The sequence below is a fragment of the Malaclemys terrapin genome, chromosome 20, assembly GCF_027887155.1.
Source record: "Malaclemys terrapin pileata isolate rMalTer1 chromosome 20, rMalTer1.hap1, whole genome shotgun sequence".
In the NCBI taxonomy this organism is placed as follows: domain Eukaryota; kingdom Metazoa; phylum Chordata; order Testudines; family Emydidae; genus Malaclemys; species Malaclemys terrapin.
The window spans coordinates 14,356,632-14,382,182 of record NC_071524.1 but is presented as its reverse complement, the minus strand read 5'-3'; the positions used below and the strand labels follow the sequence as shown (position 1 = coordinate 14,382,182).

General features: G+C 52.2%; 1 protein-coding gene across 1 annotated transcript in view; it reads left to right on the top strand.

Annotated features, from left to right (window-relative positions):
• The window catches only part of SLC1A5 (solute carrier family 1 member 5), a 29,984-nt gene extending 4,736 nt beyond the window's left edge, over positions 1 to 25,248 (top strand). Inside the window, exons 2-8 of the mRNA XM_054009639.1 lie at positions 12,323 to 12,365; positions 13,733 to 13,819; positions 14,918 to 15,084; positions 17,546 to 17,779; positions 18,830 to 19,024; positions 20,412 to 20,546; positions 21,533 to 25,248. Coding sequence (XP_053865614.1) covers positions 12,323 to 12,365; positions 13,733 to 13,819; positions 14,918 to 15,084; positions 17,546 to 17,779; positions 18,830 to 19,024; positions 20,412 to 20,546; positions 21,533 to 21,770 — 1,099 coding nt within the window. The 3' untranslated portion in view covers positions 21,771 to 25,248. The remainder of the gene's footprint in view (positions 1 to 12,322; positions 12,366 to 13,732; positions 13,820 to 14,917; positions 15,085 to 17,545; positions 17,780 to 18,829; positions 19,025 to 20,411; positions 20,547 to 21,532) is intronic.
• The last annotated feature ends 303 nt before the right edge of the window (positions 25,249 to 25,551 follow it).

The window sequence follows — 25,551 nt, the reverse complement described above, 5'->3', positions numbered from 1 at the left end:
CTCTTCCTAGTGGGGTTGTTGCATATTTTTTTGTGACCTGGTTTGTTTCCTTGCCTTTTGCGAGGGAGAGTTAAGGGCGCCCATGCTTTAGTTGTTGGCTTAGGCCTTGGCTACACTTGTGGATTCACAGCGCTGCCGCGGCAGCACTGTGAAGCGCAAGTGTAGTTGCGCCGCGAGAGCTCTCTTGCAGCGCTGCGAGTACTCCACCTCTCCGAGGGGAATAGCGTGCAGCGCTGCGAGCGCGTGTGGAGCGCTGATTACACTGGTGTTATACAGCGCTGCATTTGCTGTGCTGGGGGGGGGGGGCAGTGTTTTTTCACACCCCTGAGCGCAGCAAGTGCAGCGCTGTGAATTGCCAGTGTAGCCAAGGCCTTAGACTGGGTCAGGGATGCAAATGTCTCTTACAAAAGAGGAGACATCTCTAACTGCCTGTTGCCAGTGAATTATTATTGCCTTTGTCTGAGTTCAAATAGGCGAAATTATAACTCTCTTGCTATTATGCCGGAAGGTGCTCCTGGGTGCCAGCAGGTGTGGCTGGGATCCAAAGACCATCACCACCCTTGTTAAAGCCTGTGGGTTTGCCAAGTACTCCTGGAGCATGTCTGCATTTGAAAGTTAATTCAGATTCAAATATGTTGTGAATTCAAAGCTCAATAGCTGTCCTTGAATAACTGTGTTTAGACAAATCCTTGAACTACATCTTCACTGTCCCTCCACCCCCCCCCCGCCCCTCCCAAAAAAGTGGGTGGGTGGGTCTTTATTTTGTTTACAGCAGGAAAACTGTTTGTGGAGACCAAGGTCCTGTCATTGTACAGACCTCACCCAGCTGTCTCATTAGTGTCTTCCCTCTGCCCATGGTTGACCTCACTTAGTTTACCTTGCAGTAAAATGACAGGGCCGTGTCACCACCAGGATTGTATAGCAGGATAGATTGGGGGGGGGGGGGGGTGTTTAGTTCCTGGTAAAAATGCACCTTTTTGTCCATGAAGACAGCTGCAGACTCAGAAGCAATTAAGCCCCTCTGTGTAGTAAAAACAGCTGCAAACAATGGGGGGCTACTGCCAAAGGCACTAGGATGCATGGCAGGTCAGAGTAAAGCTGTGTGAACTGATGAGTTGCCAATGAAGGAGCTAAGAGTTGGTGTTGGATGCAGAGAGTCAGGACAAGGAATTGTGAGCCTGACCCTCAGAGGAAGCTTCTTGCGCATAGAGCATGCTGGAATGGCAGGCTTAGGAATTTCAGAGCAAAGAAACTGCCTGCTGGGAAAAGGACTCTGGATGTTGTGAATAAACAAGGTAACACCAAGAATACGGACTCATCTATTTCTCCTCCTAATAGAAATGACCTTGCTGGGCCCTGGATATTGGCCAGCTGGTCAGACCAGAGGGACAACTCTGATCATTAACTCTAATTATCCAGTCTCCTCTAAGACACCCCCATTTGGAGCCTTTCCAGTGAAGTGTTCAGCAGAAAAATGACTAACTGGTGATGTGGTCTGTCTTAAACTTGCTGATTCCAGTTCAAACAACCTTTTTTAGCCAAAAGATGATGAACAAGCTAAGGAGAATCTAAAGAGCCCAGCTGGGCTTTCTGCCTCAGACCGTCTCTAGTGGCAAAGTAGGGTACAGACTAGATCTCCAAGCTCGCTCCTCCATCTGTAGGGCCAAGAACGCAGAGTAACTTTTCTGGAATACTGTGTCCACACAGAGAACTGTTCTAGAATAGCGTATTTGGTGATAGCTAAGCTGTGTAGACACACCCTTATTTCAAATGATCTCTCTGCTTTACCCAGTTGCTACTTGTCAGGGACACTTGCCTCCTTGCCCAGGATAGCACCTTTTCTACATGGGCCAAAACGGACTACCTTAAACCAAAACTTCTGGGCAAAACAAATGCTGAGATAAAACCACGCACAGCCTAGAGAAAGGGATCGTCACTGATGCATCTGATACTTGAATTTACTGCCAGATTTGGAGGCGAGTAGATCTTGGACTCCTGGATTTTATTCCCGGCTCTGCGGCTGTCTTGCTCTGTCACTCAGGTCAAGTCTGCATTGATCTTTTTAGGCTGTGTGTAAATGAATACTGCAGCTGGCTGACGCTCGGCAGGCCCCAGAGGCTGCCATGGGATTGGTAGCTTAAACTATTATAAACTGCCTTAACTGTCCAAACCCATTTACGACTGTGCTTGAAGAGTTTGGAGTGGCTGGAATTAAAATGTGCGTTCTGCTACAGCTGGAATCTACTCTGTAGCTTTCATAAGCGACAGTAATCCAGCATAAGGGGGATTTGTCCTTCTTTTTAAAAAGCCATCGTTAAATCTGTTCCCAAAACAAATACAGACCTACGTGGCAGAACCCAACGGTCCCATTCAGCCACGGTGCTCTGTCACAATGAAGGGCCTGTGCACTCTGCATAAACTGACAATTCCTTATGTAGCACTTCTCATCTGCTCTCAAAGTGCTTCACGGTCTAATGTATTTATCCCCAGAATCCCCCTGTAGGGCAGGGCTATTATCCACAGTATATAGATGGGGGAATGAGGCACAGAGAGGCTAACTGACTTGTCTGAGGTCACACGGGGAGTCTGTGGTGGAGCAGGGAATTAAGCTGGGACTTGGGGTGCCAGCTTTCATGTTGTAACCAATGGATCATTTTTCCTGAAGTGGCTGGCTCATGTGCCCATTGTCCACAGGACCCAGGTCAAAAGGAGCGTTTAAATTGATTAGACCAAGTTAAATAAGTTTAGAAAGGTTATTTTAGGTCCTTTAACTGTCCTGAATCTCTTCTCACTGCTCTGGGCCAATTTTTGGGCATTAGTCTTTAAAGAGATTTATGTCTGACTCTCGCATACAGCTGGGAATAGCTCACAGGTGCGACAGTGAAACTTCAGAGAGCAATGAGATGTCCAAAAGAGGCAAAGAACTTGTTCTAACAATAGCGACCTTGGGTGTCTGTAGCAAGAGTAGGATGGTGGAGGGGTGGGATTTGGGCCAGTGTGATTGGTAAAGGGACAGGTTCTCATTCACTATAGAAGTGTCAGCTGGGTGGCAGCACAAATTTAGACGTCAATGGTTCTGCTCATGCAAAACTGCTGCCCGCTTGGGACATCCGTTAGACGTGGAAGAGATACCTAAGATAAGGCTGTCAAGTATCAGAGGGGGAGCCGTGTTAGTCTGGATCTGTAAAAAGCAACAGAGTCTTGTGGCACTTTTAAGACTAACAGATGTATTGGAGCATAAGCTTTCGTGGGTGAATATGAATGCATCTAAAACTACAGCACTAGACTTCCTCAAGGCAGATCTTTTGTCCTTAATAGGCTCCATCTCATCCCTTTGCAGCAAGGGGGAATTGAGGACAGAGTCATTGGCTTTACGTTGGAATTTCCTGGCATTTCACTAATCTTCAGTGATCCTGTTTTTGCTTTTGTTAACCAGGACTTTGCTCCATGTGTCTTGGCGCTAGGGAAGGTTTAGCATGCTCAAGTGACATCGTAAACATGTTTATCCGGAGGGCGTAGAACAACCAGCAGCAGCCGGGATCTGGAATCCTTGGTTTGACTCTGACATGGGTTGAACATCTGTTTGCCCTCTTACGCCTGCTCAGAAATAAGTGTGGTCTCAGTTCTAGCAGGCAGGGATCTATATCGAACAATTACTGCTGGCATTATTAGTCCTGGTCATGACCCCTAAGCCAGCACTTTCCCTCCCCCATTGGAAGCTGTGCTGAAGCCTCTTTCAAAGGAGAACTGTGGACACAGTCAAAACTGAACAGGTCAAAATGCCCATCCAAGGGCATCTGGGCACATCTGAATAAACTGCTTCCTCTCCCCCTTGCTCCCAGGAAAATGGATGATCCCTACAGTGTGTTTAGCTCCTCTAGGCTCTGCTATCCTGATCAGAAGAGGGGGAGTGAGAGTGAGCAACTGCCAGAGCTGAGGACCCTTCTGGGAGGCAGTGTGGCCTGGTGGTTAGAGCACTGCACTTGGGTGCCATAGAGCTGTGTTCTGTTCAGACTCTCACTGGCTTGCTGGATTACCTTGCCCAAGCCACTTCCTCTCACCATGCCTCAGTTGCCCCCTCTATAAAATGGGGGGTGAATGGTACAGACCTTCTTTGTAAAGTGCATTGAGATCTACAGCTGAGAAGCATTGCTGTACACTGTAGGTATTACAACACAATTAGTGCTGCTGGCTGAGGCATGCCTGGGTGTGTGGTCATCCTGCCTTTGCCTGTGCTATACCTGCCCTGGGGATAAAAGCAGCTCTCCAGTCTCTGGGGCTGGCGAGGTAGCACTTTATTTTGAGATTAAATCAGAGACGCTTGAGGAGGTTAGATTCTGTCCCTACTTGCCAGGCTTCCGGCACGGAGATGTGTGATGTATCAAAGCATCCGTGTGTACTTGGTTATAAAAGATCAAAGACCTTATCCCTGCTTCTGGAAGCTCTGACACAGACAATGCTCTGGGAGAGCCAGAGAAATGTTCCCGCTGGGCTTCTGCTTGTCTGGAGCGAGGGGTTTGCTCCCGTTATTTCTGCCAAGGGACTAGAGGTTTCAGAAATGTGTAGCATCCATCTTAACAACCAGTTAAATTTTCTGCCATCAGACACCAACGATCCCCTCTGTTTTTCATTATTTCTAACCAGCACTCATCTGAATCAGCTGCACAGGTTGGCTTGTGCTCAGAGAAGCCTTCCTAACAGCTTGGGTGGAAACAGAAGGAAACGTTGGCCTATTGCTCCTGGGGAATGTGAGGAGGAGAGATGCTGGCCTGTGATGCTCTGACATGTTTGTGAACGATCTACTGCCTTCCTGAGCCTAAGGGCAAGTCTACACTGGAGCGCTACAACAGCACAGCTGCACCAATGCAGCTGTAGCGCAACTGAAGCGCATCGGCACTCTCCAGTCAGCAAAATTACTCCACCTCCGTGAGAAGGCGGAAGCTATGTCGGCAGGAGATGTAGCGCTGGTGTGGAAAGCGCTTAGGTCGATGTAACTTACGATGCTCTGGGAGGGTGTGCGTCTTTTTCAGCCCCATAGCGACGTAAGTTACATAGACTTAAGCAGTAGTGTAGACCAGCCCTGAATTGTGAAAGCCAGCTGGACCCAGTGTGAGAGTGATCACGCCAACATCAGAGCTAGGAGACCTACCTAGAGTTGGAGCAGGGGCTGGTAAGATTGGATGTGAAAATCCTGATCTTTTATGGCTTAGGTTAGTGGAGCATGAGTGCTCCGTTATCAATATCTTCCCCTCCTCTGGGGAGGCTGGGCAGAGCTAGTAACTCCATTGCACAGATGGGGAAGCTAAAACGGGAAGTCTGGTAAAATATGGACTTTAGCTGCAGGTGGTGGGGTTGGGGCTGGGCCTGCAGAGGCTATAAGGGGAAGAGAATAGGCTAGAAAGCCACTCCGTGGTTTGAATGGAAAAAAATAGAGAACCACTTCAGACATCTGGGGCCTTATTCTGTTGCTTGTGGGATCTTGTACAGTCACTCACATCCGTGCACATAGTGACATGCCACCATGCTGATCTGGTGGTGGTTCACCGATGCTTTGCACTAGTGAGAACGAGTCACAAGGGCAACAGAGTTGGGCCCTATGAGTTTTCCCCCTGTAGTCCTTTCCAGCGAGCATAAACCAGTCCTATGTTGTCGTGTATGGGACTAGTTAAGGCTGGTGCGTCTACATAGCGGGATCTGACTCCTTGCAGAGGCGGAATGATTGACAGTTTGCCATGAATCCAGGGTATGAATTCAATCAGTGAAGAATGGAGCTCTGTAATGAATGTGCCCTTCTTCCCATGGGATTGAGACAGGCAGGGACCAAAGCTGCTGCAGGAGACCACAGTGCTGGAGTAGAGCTCTGTACATGTGCAGAACACCCCACAGCCCTGGTGATCACACTGCCCCTTATGCTGGGCTCTGTGACTGGAGAGTCCTATAAAGGAGGGTGACTGGGAACTAGATCCCTAATGCAGTCCGTGGCCGCGCTCTGGGAATGAGGCAGGAAGGCTCACACTAGCCCTATTGTGCGGGATTAGCTAGAGGCACATGACAGCGGAGTCTGCGGAGCTTTGTTGCTTTTGGTACTTACTGGCTCCTATCTTTGGGTAACTTGGGGACAGGGTGTTGTATTCTTAAGAGGATCACAAGCATGGCAGCCATATACTTCCCCTTCCAGAGCCTGCCTGAATACTCCCTTTACCTCTGCAGTGGGTAAGCCCCTTGCAGTGGGTAAGCCCCTTCCAGTGGGGGGAGTATACAGTCCCCCTACCCACCCCACTCCCAGCTAGGGCTGAGCTGGGCTCATGCCATGTTCGCTTTGGATCAGGAGGGGAAAATGCAGTCGCTCCCTTTAGAACCAGTCCTGTGTTGGAATGTGGCGATCGCTGGGGTTTGATAGTGGCGGCCCCGTGTGACTGCTGTTTGGATTTGTGTTTCAGGGCCGGCTGCTGGGGGAGAGGATGCGGGCATCTCCCCGCTGCCCCAAAGGGATGGTGCTTCTCAGCCAAGCTTGCCCATGTGGGCCGGGAGAAGTTGGGTTTGGACTGTGATGTGAATGCAGGGCAAAGTGCCTGGGTAACTCTTCACCCCACCTCAGCATCTGAGGCACAGATCATTCAGGTCTGCCTTCAGCCTTGGGAATTGTTGAAGGGCCTGCTGGCTCTTCCATGGGACATCCCCTCTCCCTGATCTCATGTAAAATTTCTGATGGAAGTAGCCGTTAGTGTCATGTTGTCCAGGGGGAGGAAAGCTCTGTTCTGTGTGGGTGAGGTGCAGCTTTGGGAGTCAGGACTCCAGGGTTCAATCCTCATCTCTACCACTCGCAGCGTGACCTTGAGCGAGCCACCATCCCTTGTCTGGGCCTCAGTTTCCCCATCTCTGAAATCAGGAATTGCCAGACTGCATCAGATCAGGGGCCCATCTAACCCATTCCTTCCACGGAACCCAGTGCCAGCTGCTTTAGAGGCAGGTCCAAGAACCCCAGCAGTGTTGGGATAACCTGCCCCCAGAGAAACTATCCCCTGACCCCAGAAGTTAGAAGCTGTCACAACACCCTTCCTTGCTTCCGGGGTAATCCCTTCCAAAACTCCTGGCTTTTAATATTAATGACCAGCTCTGGATATCCTAGTTCTCCTTATGAACATCTAATTCTCATATCAATCCTGCTAAGCTCTTGGCCTTCATTTTGCAGTTAAATGAATTGGGTACAAAGAGCTTGGACATCCTTGTGGGGATGGGAGGTGGTTCTGATAGTCAGGGGATGTAGTGTTGGGTCTAATCTTGTCCAACTATGCTACTCAATTCCCTGGAGGAGGTCAGACGGATCTATGAGTGATCCTTAACTAAGAGGGCTGGTCAGTATGTTTAGAGGAAGGTGGTGGGACCCAAAGGATAAATGTGGGGCTGATGGGTCAAGCACACTGTATCATACAACTGTATGAAACTGACCCAAGGAATTATTCCTATAGAAACTTGCCAATCTACCTAGTGTGTCAAAGGCCTGTGCAGTGTTCTCAACCCTGGCAGCTCCCCAGTGAGACCAGTGGTGTTGTCTGTGCTCTAGTAGGAAGCAAAGAGGTTGTCTCTTGCCCATAGTTAGAGATGTGTAGAGGACAGAGGCATGTATATTGTGTGTACCCATAGGGTGGGTATCACAAGTAACTTGTGGGTGCCAGGCATAAATTCCTTTAGCCAATGGATGGGTAGCAGGGTTTATCAAAGGCAACAATAGAAACTGCAACCGTCAGGGAAAGAAGTGATGGATCCGGATACCAGAGACTGCTGGTTAGGTGCAGCGTAGCATGCTCCAGGATATGCAGCTAAGCTGGTATTTACTCTGCTGGGAACAGTCATTCTGTTGTCTAGTGGCTCACCGGAGTGGATGATCTGATCAGACAGATGACTACTAAATGAAAGTGACAAAGGCACATGAAAAGGCCCCATGGACAACTTGTGAGGCAAATACAAATATTGCCTTTGTGCCAAACCTCTGATAAGGGGGGGGGGGGGGGGAGAGCAGGGGGGCTGTTACTAAAAATCCCTTTATAATATGGTCCTGTCATCAGGTGGAGGAGTTCTTAGCACCCAGGACTCCCCTTAACTCAGAGCAGCCTGGATTCTAACTCTCCTCATAACAGAGTTGTTCCACTCCAATAAAAGCAGGATTGCTGCAGAGCACAATGTGCTTCCCTTGGAAAATTAGTCAACCTGATAGTTGTTGATTGCAAGAAGGAACGAGGAAGTGTAGACCACTGGATTGGGACTTGGGACCTGGGTTCTAGTCCCAGATCTGCCACGGACTTGCTGGGTGACCTTAGGCAAGTCACTCCTCTTCTTTCTCCCCCTCTTCCTCCCCCCGCCTGTGCCTTGGTTTCACCTCTTGCTAGATGCAGGTACTGGTCACAACACAGTGGGATTCCCTAAGTCAGTTGAGACCTCTGTGCTATTGTAATAAGTGTAAAGTGAGCCCCCTGGGATAAGGGAGACCTTACAAACATGGGGTTCCGTGGTGCCATCTTTTAGTGGCTTTCAGGTGAGAATATCACTCCAGTGCGAGTTCATCTTGGAGCACACCCACCACTCCCCTACCCTAACTCATAAGGATGTCACTGAGTTCTGAGCACAAAGAGCGTTGTAGGCTCCTGCTCTTTTATGTATTATGCTGCTAGCAAGCAACCCGAAAAGCCATGCAAACAGGTCAGGTCCAAAGCCCCCATTTCAGGACTTCTGGGTTCTATCCCCAGTGCTGATGCTGCAATCGTGGAAGACACAATTGATCTCTGTGCTTTTGTAAAATGGCTAGAAGGTCACTGTGGTTGTGAGAGTCGGGGCTCGTCTAAAGAGGGATGTTGCCAGATTCAGGCTGTTCTAATGAATCCTATTTAGAACAGGAGTGACTCCAGTTTGTCTGCTTAAGGTTCACATGGATGCATTACTAACTACTCTGCTGCTGGCATTCCCTGTTGCTATCCTACACTGTACTGCTTCACATCTGGATTGGCCTGTCTGTGCTGCCTTCTGCTCTGGGCTAATCTTGACTGGATGCATACTCTAAGTGGTGGCATGCCACCACTTAGCCCCTCTACAGTACCAGAGAGGGGTGAGTTCATGCCCCGTATTTCCAGGAGACCTGGAGACCACCTGAGTTTGATTGCAAGAGCAATGTGCAGCATTGGACTGCAGACATCTACAAGATACTGAGATGAGGGGGCACTGCCAGGCCTGGCTCCAGTGCCCAGCCAGAGCAAAGGGGCTCTGTCAGAGGTACCTGAAAGCAAGGGAGGAGAACAGGGTTTCCAGTAATGCTCATCACATGGGTAGGTAATGGGACTGGACTCCAGTGACGACATTCTTAGGAGCTGTTTTCTACAAGGCATCCAAGACACCATGACAATACCCAAGATGTCTAGGGTCCTTTCCACACTACGGGGTCTAAGCCAGAGGAGGTCTTCCTGGGTAGACAAGAACTGTGTGACACAGCACAGGCAGAGATCACAAGACCCCTGTGGGTGCAGCCTGCCTGAAGCTGCCATGGAGGAGAGATCTACCAGCAGTCCACTTCACCATGCTGTGGGTGGGAGGTGTACCCATATTATGTGCCATGTTACAATACAACTGTCTAGGGGGTGTTAAACAGCTCTTTTCTGGGTATCCGCTGTCCTCTGCCAAGCTGAGCAGAGCTAGAAGACAAACCGGCAGACAGAAGTTATCATCCCCGTCCTCCTCCATGCTCAAAAGGGCACCTGTGCCAGAGACTTAAAGCTATAAATAGCAAATACCCCAGCCAGTGCCATGGTGGGGGTTACTCTGTACACAGTTTATGCTTGTTGTAGCAGCAGCTCCACCAGGAACTGTACTCTGGCTCCCAGGGTGTTCTAGTGCACTTCAATTAAGATACAATTAAACTGAGGTAAATGGCCAAAAGCAGCTTATGGAGCCACTCCAGAATCTCAAGGCATTTTCAGTCGCTTCCTACAGGCTGTTAACCTTTGTGTTTAGTTGCTGTAAAGGTTTATTTTTTTACAGGTGTTCATTTAATAAAAAAAAATGAAGGTTCAGGGAATGCTGTGCTTTAGCACACACCTTTTTCATGGCCCTATACACCCTGTAGAGCTAGTGGGCCCCTTCCATTCCTGCAGGAGGTGGGCAGACCCTCTCCTCAGGAATAGCAGTGCTGCATCTCTCCTAGGTTTGCCCATTGCCTTCTAGAACAAGACTGCCTGAGGCCAGTTCTCCAACATAAGGATGGGATAAGCACCCTTGCAGGCTACCACTAACCTGCCCCCTCCCCACCCCTGCTACATGGGTGCTATACAAGTGGGAAGAGAAGAGGGGAAGGACATTCTGAAGTCAGAGTGAGAAGCAAGGTTTTCTCTCTATTGGTACGGGGACTAGCACTGGGAGAATAAATGTGATCAGGCCGCTTGCCCTCAACAGCTGGTTCCCGGGGCCTGGGCATCCAGGGTCCTGGCACCAATACAATTAGCTCAAATCTCCAATGATGAGGAAGAGACAAGAGGAAACATTCAGGGAACCAGTGCCTGCAGCCTATGAAGGCAGAATGGTGGAGGCTCATTTTGTAGCAATGGTCAAGCACTGCCCCTAAGTCTTGCCCTGCCAACTATGTGGAACACATCACATTGGGATGACTGGGGTGTGGGAAACACCTCACTCAACTCTCTGCAGAAGGATAGGCCTGAGTGCCCCTCCTCTAGGAGATTGTGAGCACCCCATAGGCTGGGTGTGTCTCAGTTCTGTGGCCTACATTCTTGGTTAACTGTCTGGGTTTCTTTTATTAAAGTAGTAGTGTTTTTGGGGTGGGCGTTACTTGTTAACTCAATGGCTCTTTTTGCCCAACTTGGCTGGGACATCACTTGCATCACATCCCTCCATCCTAGGAGTTCCTAATAAAAACCGAGTCACTGTTTTAGTTGCAACACATTCATTACCCCAAACTATCCGTCGGCCTCACTGTAGGAGCACAGTTGCATCACTGCTCCTGTTTCCCTGAACGCTTGGGGCATGTTTTCTCAGAGGTTGTCTATAATCAGAAATTCTCTTCGCTCCTTGTCCAGGCTCTCTTCCCTGGCTCGTGGATGTTTTGTGATGAGCGTTTGCTATGTTCTGCACAAGGCATGCAATGAGGAGAAATAGCCAGCCTGGTGCGGTCCCAGGGCTGCTTTCCCTTCGCTCTTCCAAACGCATGTGCCACCATTTTGCAGCGCCCTTTTCAGCAAAATCTCTGGCCTGGGATGTGTGGGTGGTGCAAAGAAAAGGCACTGATCTCTTAGCAATCGCCCCTGTACCATGCACAGGCATTGCCAAACTTTGACCTGGGGCAGAAGCATCCTCTTAATAGCCTTGCACACCTCCACAAGACCAGCCCAAGCAGTTGATTTCTCTTCCCCCACCCCCAAAACAAAACTCCAGATCACTAAGTGACCACTAGCAGTGGGGGGAGGGGGGCGGAAGGTGAGCTTCCAAATGGCCCCACACTTCTCTGTGCAGAGGGGAATTCTCATGTTGGGCTTTTGCTGCTCCAGGGTGAGCTCTGCAGAGATCTCTAGGACCGTAGCCTGCGGCAGCTACTGTTGGTCAGCCCCGTTGTGCAGCACTGTCCTGTCCTCCATCTGCGCTAGTTGACCGAGCCCAAAAGCAGCGCTGCACTCAGTAAGGCTGCTCCGGTTAAATGCCCTGCTGGAGTAACGGCTGGATTTCCTCTTCTCCCCCTCAGCGGCTGTATCACTGCGGCATCCAGAGCTCCTGACCCAGGCCTGTCGGCTGAGTGACTGCCAATGCACATGCCTCATCCTGACAAGCTCTGTGCTCCGTGTGTCCCCAGGGCGGTCTGATTAGCAGTTTGAAAATGGCGCTGGCAAAATGCAGATGAATTATGGGATGTTAGGAGAGGAATCATCGGTGTTTCTCCGATCTCCTTCCCCAAGCCCCAGAATTCCTCTAGGTTCTGGAAGGCTTCCCCCAATGCACTGTGAGAAAAATCCTAGAGCATTGAGTTGAGCGGTAGAAGTTGGCACTATGGGGACGGCTGCCCAGAACGCTTCCTGCTTCATTTGAACAACGGCAGAGCTGTGTGGCTGCCGTAATTAACAGAGGTTGTACCTTAAGGCTACATAACAGCTCCGTGCTGCGTCCTTCAGTTCTATACAGTTAATTCAGGGTACTTAGAGTGAACAAACGAGATTGATTTAACTTTCCTGTATAGACAAACCTTTGCTCTGAGATCTTTAATGCGAAGGGGGCCGATTTAGTGACCTTGTATTTCTCTGAAGCTTCGCTGTCTAACCCTTTTCCTTCTCCACAGGAACATCTTCCCTTCCAACCTGGTGTCGGCGGCGTTCCGCTCGGTAAGTGACTCGCTGCATCATCCCATGCGCTGCGCTGTGTCCCGCAGGTCTCCCCTTAATAACTGTTCTAGAAACTGTCCTTGAGCTGTTTGTCCGAGTGTAGGACACCGCCTGCACTGCAGATATCCTCCGGGTTGGGGGCAGAACAGTCCCTTCACAGGTCAGTAGTGTAGATGGAACCTACTGACTCTCATGGTGTATTGCAGAACTCTCAAGAGCTGCCTTCCATAGACTTAGCCAGGGCCGGCTCTAGGGTTTTTGCCGCCCCAAGCAGCAAAAAGAAAAGATAAAAAGACGTGATCACGATCTGCTCTACCGCCGCTGCTTCAGTCTTCAGCGGCAATACAGTGGCTGGTCCTTCACTCCAAGAGGGAGTGAGGTACCCGCTGCCAAATTACTGCCGAAGACCCGGACCTGCCAACCCTCTCGGTTGGCCACCCCAAGCACCTGCTTGCTGAGCTGGTGCCTGGAGCCGGCCCTGGGCTTAGCGTGGGTGAGAAGTGCCCTCAATATGTTTATACAGCACCTAGCACAGTGGGGCCTCTGGGAAAAGAATAAACGATGAACGTGATGTTGGGTGCATAATGCCTGCTCTAGGGAGACCGTGGTGGTTTTGCTGAGTCACTCGGAATTAGGATCAGGTAGATCCAAGTGGCGCTCAATCTCCCCAAGTTCTTGTAATGGGTCTGCCATGGTGTCTGATGGCCTCCTGAGATTGAAAAAGGACAATCAGTGTGTGCCCTTTAGAGAGGGAGAGAGCCCTTAAAGGAGAGCTAAGCTCAGGTGGGTGGGGTGGTGGGGGAACTCAGGCTGAGAATTATGTTAACAACCAAGGCAAATCCCAGATGGGGATGTAAATTCGCCCTTCTCCATTGTGTGGGAACTCTGCCTGCTCACACTGCAGTGCATTTAATGCACATGGATTCTAAAAATACACCTGGGAACTGGCAAGCTCCGACTAAGCACCTGATTATAGGATCTGGGTAGCAGGTGAAGGCTTCGGTGTGAGCATCGCGGTAATTGCAGGGTTTACATACAGTGTAGTTTGGCAGATGCAGTTATTGCTAATGGAACAAGGGGATCATAAGCAAATCAGTCACCGCGCTAACCTTTGGGTTATATTTATTTGTGGCAATTATACTGTGGTTATAGTTGTAATTGCAGTGTAACTAAAGTGTAACTGGTCACTACGCTGTACCGTGTGACCTATAACTTCATACCAAGCACGCACACTCCCCCACCCTGTTGGCCATTAAACAACATTGGGTGGGTTTTTCCGTCTCAGCCCATCTTGTAGGCCCCCAAACCGTGTGGGGTTAATCATAAGTCATGGTTGAAGCAGTTTATCTCCCCTTTTGTCTCTCCAGTATGCTACCCACTACAAGCTAGTGGTGATCAGAAAGAATGTCACCGATGAGCTGGGAGTCTTCAATGAAACCATCACAGAGGAGAAGGTAAGAACCTCATCCTGGGGAATGGTGCTGCTACAAGCCGCTCTGGTCTGATCCCTGCTGAGATGAACCTTCAGCCTTGCCTCTGCTGCTAAGAACACAGGGAGCAGGTGAAACTGCTGTCATCCCAACCCATGTCAGAAGCTGCACACGGAGGCCTCTGCTTTACAGCAGAGCCAGAGCCTAGGCTGGCCTGAGGCCGTCCTGTTTGCTCATACGGGATTGGTTAGTGGTGAGGCCCGGTTGGGGTGGGACCATCTAAATCCGCTAAGCAGTTGTCTCTGTTTGGATTGGAGGGGCCTTGGTGCTAAGAGTCCTGTCCAGATGGGAACTCTGCGGTCCCACCCGGCTTCCTCCTTGTCTGTGACTAGGACACTGCTGGTACCCCATCGGCCTCTTCTCCATTGCTCTGGAATAGGACATAATTGCAGGGAGCTTCTTCATGGCTTGGACGTAGTAGTCTCTCAGAACTAGAGGCTTTGCATCCTGCTCTGTTCCCTTTCCAGCCGTGTCTAAGGAACCCCTGGGAGAGCCAGACAGGCCTCCTTAGTACAGACAAGGTGCTATCTCCCAAAGATGAAGCCCTGTATTTTTAAAAATTGGATGGTGACTGGATAGGTATGTTCTAACAACATGAATCAGAACAGACCATTCCCATTGCTCCCCCTGTCCTCAGTCAAGTGGTCATGGAAGGACTCTGTGTATGACACCAACCTTCACAAATGCTATCCAGACCATCTCCCTTATTCCTGGAGATGCCACCCAGCGTGGTCCGCTATGGAGGCTCATGACTGTACAGACATATGTTCAGTAGTGTGAGTGCTGGGCAGAGGATCGCAAAGACAAGACCCAGGCAATGCATGTGTCTGTGTCTCGCAAATGCAGGGAAGTCACTTCTCCAGGTTCTCCAGCCTTCTGGGACCTTAAAGTACTGATGGCTAAAGTTCTACAAGGCTCTCCTTTCTTGCCAAACTCATGCCTGTCAAGCAGCCACAAATAGCTAGAGCCTTTCTCTGATCCCTGGTCTGTTGTCTTCTCTGAGCTACCTTGTTCCTCTGATGACAAATGTTGACGACAAATGTTGACCTCTTCTCTGCTCAGGTTCCCCTGGGAGATGAGGTGGAAGGGATGAACATCCTGGGTTTGGTGGTTTTTGCCATCGTCTTTGGGATCGCTCTGCGGAAGCTTGGGCCCGAGGGGGAGAACCTGATAAAGTTCTTCAACTCCTTCAATGAAGCCACCATGGTGCTGGTCGCCTGGATCATGTGGTATGAAAGGGCAGCTAGTTGCACCCATTGGGGGAGAAGGGGGTTGATTCGGTGAGGGGTGGGCAGTGACTGGTAACTGGGCGATGAGACTGTCTCCTGTAGTGCGTCGCCCTGGGTAGATAGCCAGAGCGGTGCGGGGTGGGTGCAAAGGCCTGTGGGGATAATTATGGGGCTAGATGAGCTGGTGATGGGAATCTACCAAGCTGCTCAGATAGACTGTGGTGATTCTGTGCTGTAATGGAGACCATTCCACTTGGCTCGGTGCTAATTCGTTAACATCCTCACTCTGGAAGAGCTGGGCTCACTCACCAGTACGTACAGTTAGTGCCTTGCTCTCAGGCCCTCCGAGACCTGGATGTGAGCCTGACTACAGAATGGGAGATGTCAAGTGATTCATCCAGGGTGGCAGTCATCTGCAGAGCCACAAATAGAACCTGGCCCTGCTCTGCTGATATCGGGTCAGACACATGCCGGGGGCGTAATATTATACCGCAGATGCTCTTGGACGCGGTTGTTGGCACTTTCTTTCCTGGTGTGCCAATATGCCAGGTGCAGCGGTGACTACGCATTGGTGCTTACACCCAGTTCTGCCTCCTTTTAGCGGCTGGATGTTCCTGTTCTTCCTCCGCTGTTGGGAGATGGGTAAATGACTTGCTGTATTGGAAACGCCATGGTGTAGTGCGAGATGGGAGTGGAAAGATCATGGGAGTTTTTTCCCTAGCTGAATGGGGGAAACATGAGCGGATTGTGGGGTTCTTTGCTTCTGGAAGGGTCTGATGCGCGCATCTCTGGACCGGAAAGGGCAATAAATAGAATCCTCTCTCTGGGCTGGAGGAGTGGACAACAAGGATCAGCAAAAGTCCTCCTGGCTATGGCTGGACTCCTTATCCACCTCTTCTGGGATCCTGCCCCGCTCAGTCCTCTTGTTGTATTTGGACTTTCAGAAAGCCTTTGACAAGGTCCCTCACCAAAGGTTCTTAAGCAATGTAAGCTGTCATGGGACAAGAGGGAAGGGCCTCTCGTGGATCAGTAAGTGGTTAAAAGACAGAAAACAAAGGGTAGGAATAAATGGTCAGTTGTCACAGTGGAGAAAGAGTAAATACCGGAGTCCCCCAGGGGTTGGGACTGGGACCAGTGCTGTTCAACACCTTCATGAATGATCTGGAAAAAGGGATGATCAGTGAGGTGGCAAAATTTGCAGAGGATACAAAATTCCTCAAGACAGTTAAGTCCATAGCAGACTGCGAAGAGGTACAAAAGGATCTCACAAAACTGGGTGACTGAGCATCAAAATGGCAGATGAAATTTAGTGTTGATAAGGATAGGGGTCTAAATTAGCTGTCACCACTCCAGAAAGAGATCTTGGAGTCATTGTGGAGAGTTCTCTGAAAACATCCACTCAATGTGCAGCCGCAGTCAGAATGTTAGGAAAGGGACAGATAATCAGACAGAAAATATCATAATGCCACTATATAAATCCATGGTACGCCCACATCTTGACCATTGCATGCAGTTCTGGTTGCCCCATCTCAAAAAAGATATATTAGACTTAGAAAAGGTACAGAGATGGGCAACAAAAATGATTGTGGGAGTGGAACAGCTTCCATACGAGGAGAGATTAAAAAGCTTGACTGAGGCTGAGAAATGACTAGGGAGAAATGATAGAGGTCTGAAAAATCATGAATGGTGTGGAGAAAGTGGATAAGGATGTATTATTTACCTCTTCACATGACACAAGAACCAGGCAGTCACCCAATGATATTAATAGGCAGCAGGTTTAAAACAAACAAAAGGAAGTACCTCTTCACCCAATGCATAGTCAACCTGTGGAACTCCTTGCCAGGGGATGCTGTGAAAGCCAAAAGTATAACTGGGTTCAAAAAAGAATGAGAGAAATTCCTGGAGGATAGGTCCATCGATGCCTTCTAGCCAATATGGTCACGGGCACAACCCTGTGTTCTGGGTGTCCCTAAACTTCTGACTCCCAGAAGCTGGGACTGAATAATGGGATGGATCACTTGATAATTGCACTGTTCTGTTCATTCCCTCTGAAGCATTTGGCGTTGGCCACTGTCAGAAGACAGGATACTAGGCTATGTGGACTCTTGGTCTGACCCAGTATGGCCATTCTGATGTAACCTTCTCTCCACTCCCAAGCAGCATGTGCTGGGCAGACTTGTTTCAGGAGATGTGGATTCCTCCTGACCTATGAGAGGTAGCATGAACTAAGAAAGGGATTCAGCCCAGATTTCGGTGGAAGTTAGGAGCTTGAATATCTTTGAGGATCTGAGCCTGGGAGCCAGGACTCCTGGGTTCTCATCCTGGCTTGGCCACTGCACGCAGATCTGGGGCAAGACACTTAACCTGGCTTTTCCCATATACAAAATGAGGATAATTGCCAACCTGGCTGAGGGGGGGGGGGGGGTGTCTCCCTGTCTTCACTGGTCTCTCCTGCCCTTAGGTACGCCCCCCTTGGTATCATGTTCCTGGTGGCTGGCAAGATTGTGGAGATGGAGGACGTGGTGGTCCTCTTCACCAGCCTGGGCAAGTACATCTGCTGCTGCGTCTTAGGGCACTTCATCCACGGCTTCATCCTCCTCCCAGTTATCTACTTCATCTTCACACGCAAGAACCCCTACAGGTTCCTCTGGGGCATCTTCACAGCGCTGGCCACTGCCTTCGGCACCTCCTCCAGGTATTGCAATGCTAGCTGTGGGCACAGGAGCTATGGGGCTTGAGTAAACCTCTCGTAGGGAGGCTTCCATCAGATCAGGGAGGCCTGGCTGCTCAGCCTGGAAAGGAGAGAGGGTGATAGATACTGGGGATGTTAGAAGGTCCCTTCATAGAGTCCAAGGCCAGAAGGGCCCACCATCTTATCCAGTCTGACCTCACCACCCCAACTCCACCCTACTGCTCACGTACTGAACCCAACAATCTCTTTATGTGATACAAGAACCAGAGACAGTGCTTGATTATGCTGAAAGTCGAGGAAAATGCTACCTCCTCTTCAGCGGTCCTGGCTGCTGCTGCTACTCTTGCTGGGTTTGTGGTCACTCAGCAACTCTAACTGGCAGTGGTAGTGTTGCGTTAACCTGTGGAACTCACTGCTGCATGATACTAACACGTCTAGTATCTTTAAGAGTCAAGAAAAGTACTCAGGTTTTTCTGGGCAGTAGAATCATATCCTACCGAGGATGCAGTAAATAGGGCTCTCCATCCTTGGGCTTCAGGGCATAAACTCTTCACTGGGGTCAGGAAGAAACTTGCTTCTGTTAAGTTCTGTTAAGGGGGGAGGGATAGCTCAGTGGTTTGAGCATTGGCCTGCTAAACCCAGGGTTCTGAGTTCAATCCTTTAGGGGGCCACTTAGGGATCTGGGGCAAAATCAGTACTTGGTCCTGCTAGTGAAGGCAGGGGGCTGGACTCGATGACCTTTCAAGGTCCCTTCCAGTTCTAGGAAATAGGATACCTCCATTAATTTAAGTGAGGTGTATTCATTCTCCTGTGAAGCACCTGGCTTTGGCTGCTGCACAGCAGAACGTATAGACCAAGGAGGTAACAAACTTGGTGGGGGCTGTTTCCCATTTGTAGCGTAGCCTATGGGTGCCCTTCTCCCACAGGGAAGGGTGCCTATGGATCTATTAGGAAGTTCTGCATTGGTTGCCCACCCTTACGTACACACCCGGTTCAAAGCCTCGCTGGGCGGGTGCATGAGTACTCAGCGTACGCGCTCTGATCTCTCCACAGCTCTGCCACGCTGCCGCTGATGATGAAGTGCGTTGAGGAGAACAACGGCGTCTCCAAACACATCAGCCGCTTCATCCTGCCCATCGGGGCCACGGTCAACATGGACGGGGCCGCCCTCTTCCAGTGCGTTGCGGCCGTCTTCATCGCCCAGCTGAACAACATCCCACTCAACTTCATCCAGGTCATCACCATCCTGTGAGTGGAGCAGCCCGCACCCTGCTCTAGCGCTAAAACACTGAGCCACAGAATCTGCCCCACCCCACTCCGAGAGCTGGGCTGGTTATTAGCCCTCGCTTACACAGGGGCGAGTGGGGTCCTGAGGCACAGGGAGGTGATGGGACTTGCCAAGCGGTGGCAGGGCTTGGACTAGAACCCAGGAGTCCTGTCTCCATACGAGACCATGCTTCTGTCCAGAGGCGAGAGTCCTTGACTCCCAGGTTCTTGATCTAACTGCTAGGCCCCGTTGTCTGGCCCCACCCGGCTGTTCCCCTTCCTCTTGCGGCTTTCTGCAGGAAACGGAATCTCCCTTCCTGCCTCACGTAGGAAAAATGCAGTCATGAGCGTGCTGCCAAGACCAGGGGAGATGCGTGTGACGCTGGCTCACAGCAGGAAGTTGCTTCTGTGTTATAACTGAGCGCAGTGAATGAGTAGCCGAGTCCTGGCGCTAACCAGTGCGAGTTACAAGGGTTAGCAGCCAAGAGGCTGAATGTCCTGCCTCTGCAGAGCTCCCAGGTCTTGGAAATCCAGGGGTTTGAGGGGCCCAGCTCCGCCTCCTCTCCCCCCGGCACCCCGTGCTCCTAAAAGGCGGCCTTCACGCCTGGGTTGTGTCTGCGTTTCCCCAGTGCAGACACTGCTGGGGCGATGTCTGGGATACGGTCGCTGTCTGAGCTAAGGCACAGACGAGCTGTTGTCGTAGGAGCCTTCACTTCACCCAGGTGCTCCGCCCCGGCCCCGAACCCCCCTCCAAGTGTGGGCACTGAGTCAGACTGGGATATGCCGTTGCCTCTGAGTGCGGGGCGCTCAGCCATGCCGATCCATCTGGCACAGATCACACAAGGTGACCAGAGGGTCAGTGATCAGAGTGTCCCGTGATTGTCCCGTGGCTCATTAGAGCCGGATTCTTCCTCCTTAGTCGAGAGACGCTGCCCATGCTCCTCCCCAGCAGTGGGTGGAAGGGGAAGAGCTCACTCTGCCCTTGGCTTTGCTGGCTGGCGTGGGGCCTGTCACTGGCTGGTCATGCTGCTGGGAGGTCCCTTCTCTGAGCAGTGCTGACACACATCCGTTGGCCACGTACTCCTTAACTCAAGGATCACGTGGTTAGGGCACTACCCAAGGACTTGGGATACCTGGGTTCAAGTCTCAGCTCCACCACAGACTGTGTGACCTTGGGCAAGTCACTTGGCCCCTGTGTGCCTCAGTTTCCCCATCTGCACAATGGGAATGAGCCCTGCCCCACGGGGGGAGGTTGTGAGGATAAGTGAGTTACATTGTGAAGTGCTTTGAGATCCACCAGTGAAAAGTGCTATGTACGAGCACCCCTGCTGCACTGGTGACGTGTCTGATCTCTCTCTCTGCCCTGCAGTGTTACAGCTACAGCCTCCAGCGTGGGGGCAGCGGGGATCCCTGCCGGTGGCGTCCTCACCCTCGCCATCATCCTGGAAGCCGTTGGGCTGCCGACCAACGACATCTCCCTCATCCTGGCTGTGGACTGGCTCGTGTAAGGGCAGGACAGGGGGGCAAAGACACTGACGCGGGCTGTACGGGGTAGAACAGACAGATCCGTCTAATGGGCTCGGCGGGTGCAGCTGGCTGGAATGGGCCGGCTGGCTGGGTCCGTGGGAATCCGCTTCCCAGAGGCCCCCTACATTTCTGCAGCCTCAGCAGAGCACGTTAAACCAGCGGAGAGCAGTCTCTCTTGCACGGGGAGAGCCCTGGGCAAAGTGACACACGGCTGCACTCCCCATAGGCTGTCTCTGCTTGGATGGGGCTGCGGTTGCTGCATTCGCCTGCCACGCAGCCGCCCCTGCTTCCAAAGGGGAAGGGACGGTGCCACGTAGACAAGCCCTGCGGCACAGCGCAGTGCCGCTTTGCCAGTGGGCAGCTGAAGCAAGGGGGTGCGTGGGTTAGTCTCCCATGAGAGCAGCCTTTGGGGCAGATGCCTGCGAGGTTACCCTTGCATGTAACCAGGCCCGGGAGGGGAGTGGGTAGGTCAGGACGGGGAAGAGTGTCTCAATCATGGGCATGATCAGTGCGAGGAGACTGCTGCTGGCTCCTGTCCAAGGTGAGCTAGGGAACTGGCTGGCCTGGTTAGTGGGCTCGGTGCTATTTCCCCATGTCTGAACACTCTGGGCCTAGCAGCTAAAAAGCCTGATGGAGTGGGACCAGCTCGGAGCAAATCCCCGGCTCTGAATGGGACGTGCCCTGGGGCACAAGGGTGTATCCTGCGGGGTGCAGCATTCCTCCTGCTCTAGAAATCCTCTGGCGGCATCTGCCACAGTTGTGCCAAGTCAGCATCCAGCCCAACCAGAGGTCAAGAGCTGCGTGAAGGGCTCTGGGTTGCTGGGCAGGGGCTTTGTGGCAGCGCTGGGCTGCCGTCTCCCGGTGGCGCTGAAGCCCCTGCCCCTGGTTCAGAGCTGGGGAGCAGTGTCTGACTCCCTGCTGTCGCCCGTCTGCTCACCTACCGATCCTCCTGTGTTTGTTCAGGGACCGCACCTGCACCGTCCTCAACGTGGAAGGAGACGCCTTTGGAGCCGGCCTCCTGCAGGTGTACACAGAGAGGACAATGGGGAAGGCTGAAGCCGAGGAGCTGGTGGAGATCAAGACTGAGGACTTGGGCCCCAGCAAGGTTCCGGGCGAGGAGGAAGGCTCCCCACTGATCAAGAGAGACGGGCCCGTCCCGCTGGCTGCCGCTGGCTCCTGCGAGAAGGAGTCTGTGATGTAATCGGCGCCCGGAGCGTGGTCCTGGTCGGAGACTTTTCCTTTTTTTAGGGTTCCTTTTTAAAGATGTGTCAATCAGAGCAGAAACGGCCACTTCTGGTTTTCTTAAACCTTGAATCTCCTGGGCCGAGGCAATCTCTGTGAGGGGGCTGATTAGCTCAAGACAATCCGACAACTTTCTAGAGTGACCCCCTGACACCACCCATCTGACTTGTGTTGAGGGTGCCGGAATCTAGGCTGGGCTCCCAGCCCCATCTCTTATTCCTTTTCTATGTCAATCCCATTCTCCTGACGCTGGCTGCAGCCTGTGCTGGGTCAGAGGCCTCTTGAATCACTCCTTGCCTCTGACCTTCTGAGGTCTGCCCTCCCGCCCCTGCTCTCTTCCTGTTAATTTTCTGGACCAAGCAAGCACCAGAACTGACCTCCTTGCGCTTTAAATGTACTTAAGCATCTGGCGTTTCTCGAACTACCGGTAACGCCACTTTCCGTTGTGCGCTCAGCTGCTCGAGTGGAGGCCGGCTGGCTCGCGGGCCCTTCCTGACCTCTGACCTCTCCTTGCCTGAAAGACTTGATATTCTAGCTCCTCCAGAGCTCCGGCTGGGGGTCCCTGGAAGAGATCCCCCCCGCATTCTCTCCATGTGGCTACAACTTGGTTGTGAAACAGCTTGTGCCTTTGTCCGTGTGGCTGTGGTCCAGTCCTGTCTGTCACGCCGGTCCCGGAGGAGCCGGCGCTGACGTTGGTGTGGAGTCATGTGTCTGTGTCCCACGGTCTCTTGGTGTCCCGAGAAACTGGTTGCTCCAGCCAGGCTGACGTAATTTATTTTGCTATTTAAATGATACAAGTGAGTTGGTCTCTCCAGATTAGAGGGGAGGGAGCCCTTAGACAGCACCAATGGACTGTAGGCTGCACGTGGCATCTACCATCAAAAGGGAACGGGACAGATCCTGGACTGATGGGGAAGCCTGTACGTCAACACCCACGCTAGGCATTGCCTTAATTATTTGACTCCAAGCCCTGGTTCTTGGGCTGGACACTCCAGCCAAGGGTTACAGCTCAGTGCTGATGTGTCAACCCTCTGGCTCTTCAGCATAACCTCGGACAGGCTGTGGTTCCTCTGGCCTCATTCACTCCTCAGCCTTCTAGACCCAAATCCTGCAGGGCTGTTCCGATGCCAGCTGGAATCTGCTGCTCTCCCCTGTGCCACGACCAGCCATGGGAGGCTCTGATCTGGAGCTGTTCTTGGAGGCGAATGGCTTGTTCTGTTCCGTTCCCCAGCAAGCCGTTCTGGGAGCTATCAGGCCCTGGTAGCGCTTAAGTTATTGACTTCACCCACAGCCTCAGTCCGGTGGGTTGGTCCGTTTGAATCTCTGCTGTATTTTCCCCAGAGACTTTGGGGTGAGGAATCACGAGGGAGGGTTGGGTTTGCTCTTGGCATCAAGGTCCGACCCCGTTTTAAACAGATGGGGGGCAGGCTGGGAGCAGATGCCAGGCCCCTCGGTAGATCTGACAGGGGAGGGTGTTTGCTGTACTGGCCGGATCTTGGATGTGATTGCCCGCTCTGCTGGTCCATGTGCTGTTACTGACCCGGGGTCTCTGGCGGATTCCCGCCTAGGCCAGGGGAGGAGCGTTTCATTACTCAAGCTGGCTCTTTAACGCTGGTTTTACTTGGGCTTTTGAAGGCCCTTCGTTTGCCCTCTAAGGATTCAGGCTGAGTTGAGGGTTCAATGGGGGGTGTTGAGAGAACCGAGGCGTTCCTGGGAGATGCCGGGGCTGCCTGCTGTGCCCTGTCGGCCCGCAGGCTGCGGTTCTCTGCCAAACCTAGGCTGGTGCTGCCCACCGTCCTCTGGGCGGCCTCCCTTCTCTGAAGAAATCTGAGCGGCTAAGCAGGCAGCCTGGCCTGTGGGGGAGTCGCACACCGTCCACCAGGGTCTGGTTCCTGTTGGCAGCCCCAGGCAGCCTTGCTTCCACCCAGGGGGCTCCTGCCACCAGACAAACATCTGGGCAGCTGCTGCAGATGAGTGCTCACCCCCTCGTGCCCGGCCCCTAGAGTGCCGAGCCGCTCGCTGGAGAGAACAAGCCCCGGCTGATCCCCGTGTGAACTCCCTTTGCTGGGGGGGGATATTTTTAATGCTGTTTTCGCTGCTGGGGACATTGGCACGAAACAGGCGCTTCAGGGCATTTAGTGGCCTTGTGCCAAGTGTTCCTCTGGCAGCCGTCTCCATGGCAACCAGGATCATTACTCCAGGTGAGGGAAGAAACCGGAGCCGCGGGTGAGCCAGCTCTAGAGAGACAAGCTGTACTGCCGGTAGCGCGGCTGTCTTTGGGCTGTAGCCTGGGCCTCTTGACCTCTGCCATAGCTTCACGGTGACCTTCAGCCAGTCTCCTTCCCTCAGGGGAGGCAGATAACCTGGGTTTTAGCCCAGCCACCTACAAAGCCCTCTGGCCCAGTTTGCTCTAAGGTTGGGCCAGCTAGCACAGCTGTTGGGTATCTGTTGCTAGTCCTCCAAGGCTGCCCACAATTCCCCCCGAAGGATAGACCCATTCTGCAGTTGCCTTGGAAATAATCCTAGGGCATCCCAGCTCCAAGAACCAGCGGCTATGCCCCCAGATCCAGGGTCGGATCCAGCCCGCAGTAACACAGGTAGGGCTTTGCAGGGGCATGCTCCCACCTGGGCTGGCCTGCGCCAGCTGCCTCTCACCAGCGTGACCTGGGCAGAGACTCCATCCCCTTTGTTCCAGAAGGGGGGTGAGAAAAGGCTCAATATGGGGGATAACTGAATCCTGAGGGTGGTGATTTGAGGGGCATCCCCCACTGGGGTCTGAGCCTTGCTTAGGCCCTGTAGCTGCTACGGTGATATAGCACTCCTCAACACAGCCCCATCTGCAGGCTTGGGTCCCACACTGGTCAGTACTAACCCTGGATTTCAGGGGATCTTTGCCATCCCAGTCCCGGGGAGAGGGAAGCACAATTTGAAGCAAGAGTAACTGTAGTGGCAGCTCCGTGATTCTCAGGCAGACTCTGCTGGGGGGACTGCAGGTCTCCTCATCTATTGGGCTTGAAAGCCAGCCCTGGCCCCTATCCCTGGAGACAAGAATTTCCATCTCCAGAAGGTACCTGCATGTAGGAGCAGCGGAATGTGGTTTACATGGGCCACAGATCAGTGCCTGTGGGTTTAGGAAGGTTGGGTACAGGTCTGTCTGAATCTGCTTCAGCCTTTTGGAAACATGAACAAATCCCTAGACTGGTCTTTGGGCTGAGATCTCCCCACTGCCCCTGAGACGGAAGGGGACGGGGATGCAGGGGCAAGTTCAAAGTACACAATGCCAAAGGAATTGCTGGTAGGAGCCCTGCAGGGGCAGTGCTGCTCTCAAGGGCGCTCGGGGGGGGTGGTGGCAGTGTCTGTCCTCAATGCTGCAATGACTGTAACTCTAAACTATGTCTAGTCTTGACTGTGTAAACAATAAAACAAGACTGTCCACAGGTGCGTTTGTGCTTTGTACGCTGTGATCCTCCTAGCGTGGCCTCGGAACAAGCGGGCTCTGCTGCTGTGGCTGGTCTACGGGGCCCCAATAGGGCCTGGGCCCCCTTACTTTAGGCTGGCAGCGGAGGTGAGGGGGAGCAGTGAGCTAACCCTCAGATGATGGGCATCGTAGACAGTATGTGGGGGAGGGGAGGTCAATAAAGACAGAGTAAAGAACCAGGTCCTAGCACGCGGAAAAAGCAGGGAACGCTGGTTTATGCAGTCCCTGGGCTATTGGGTATGGGACCAGCTGCCGATTTGTG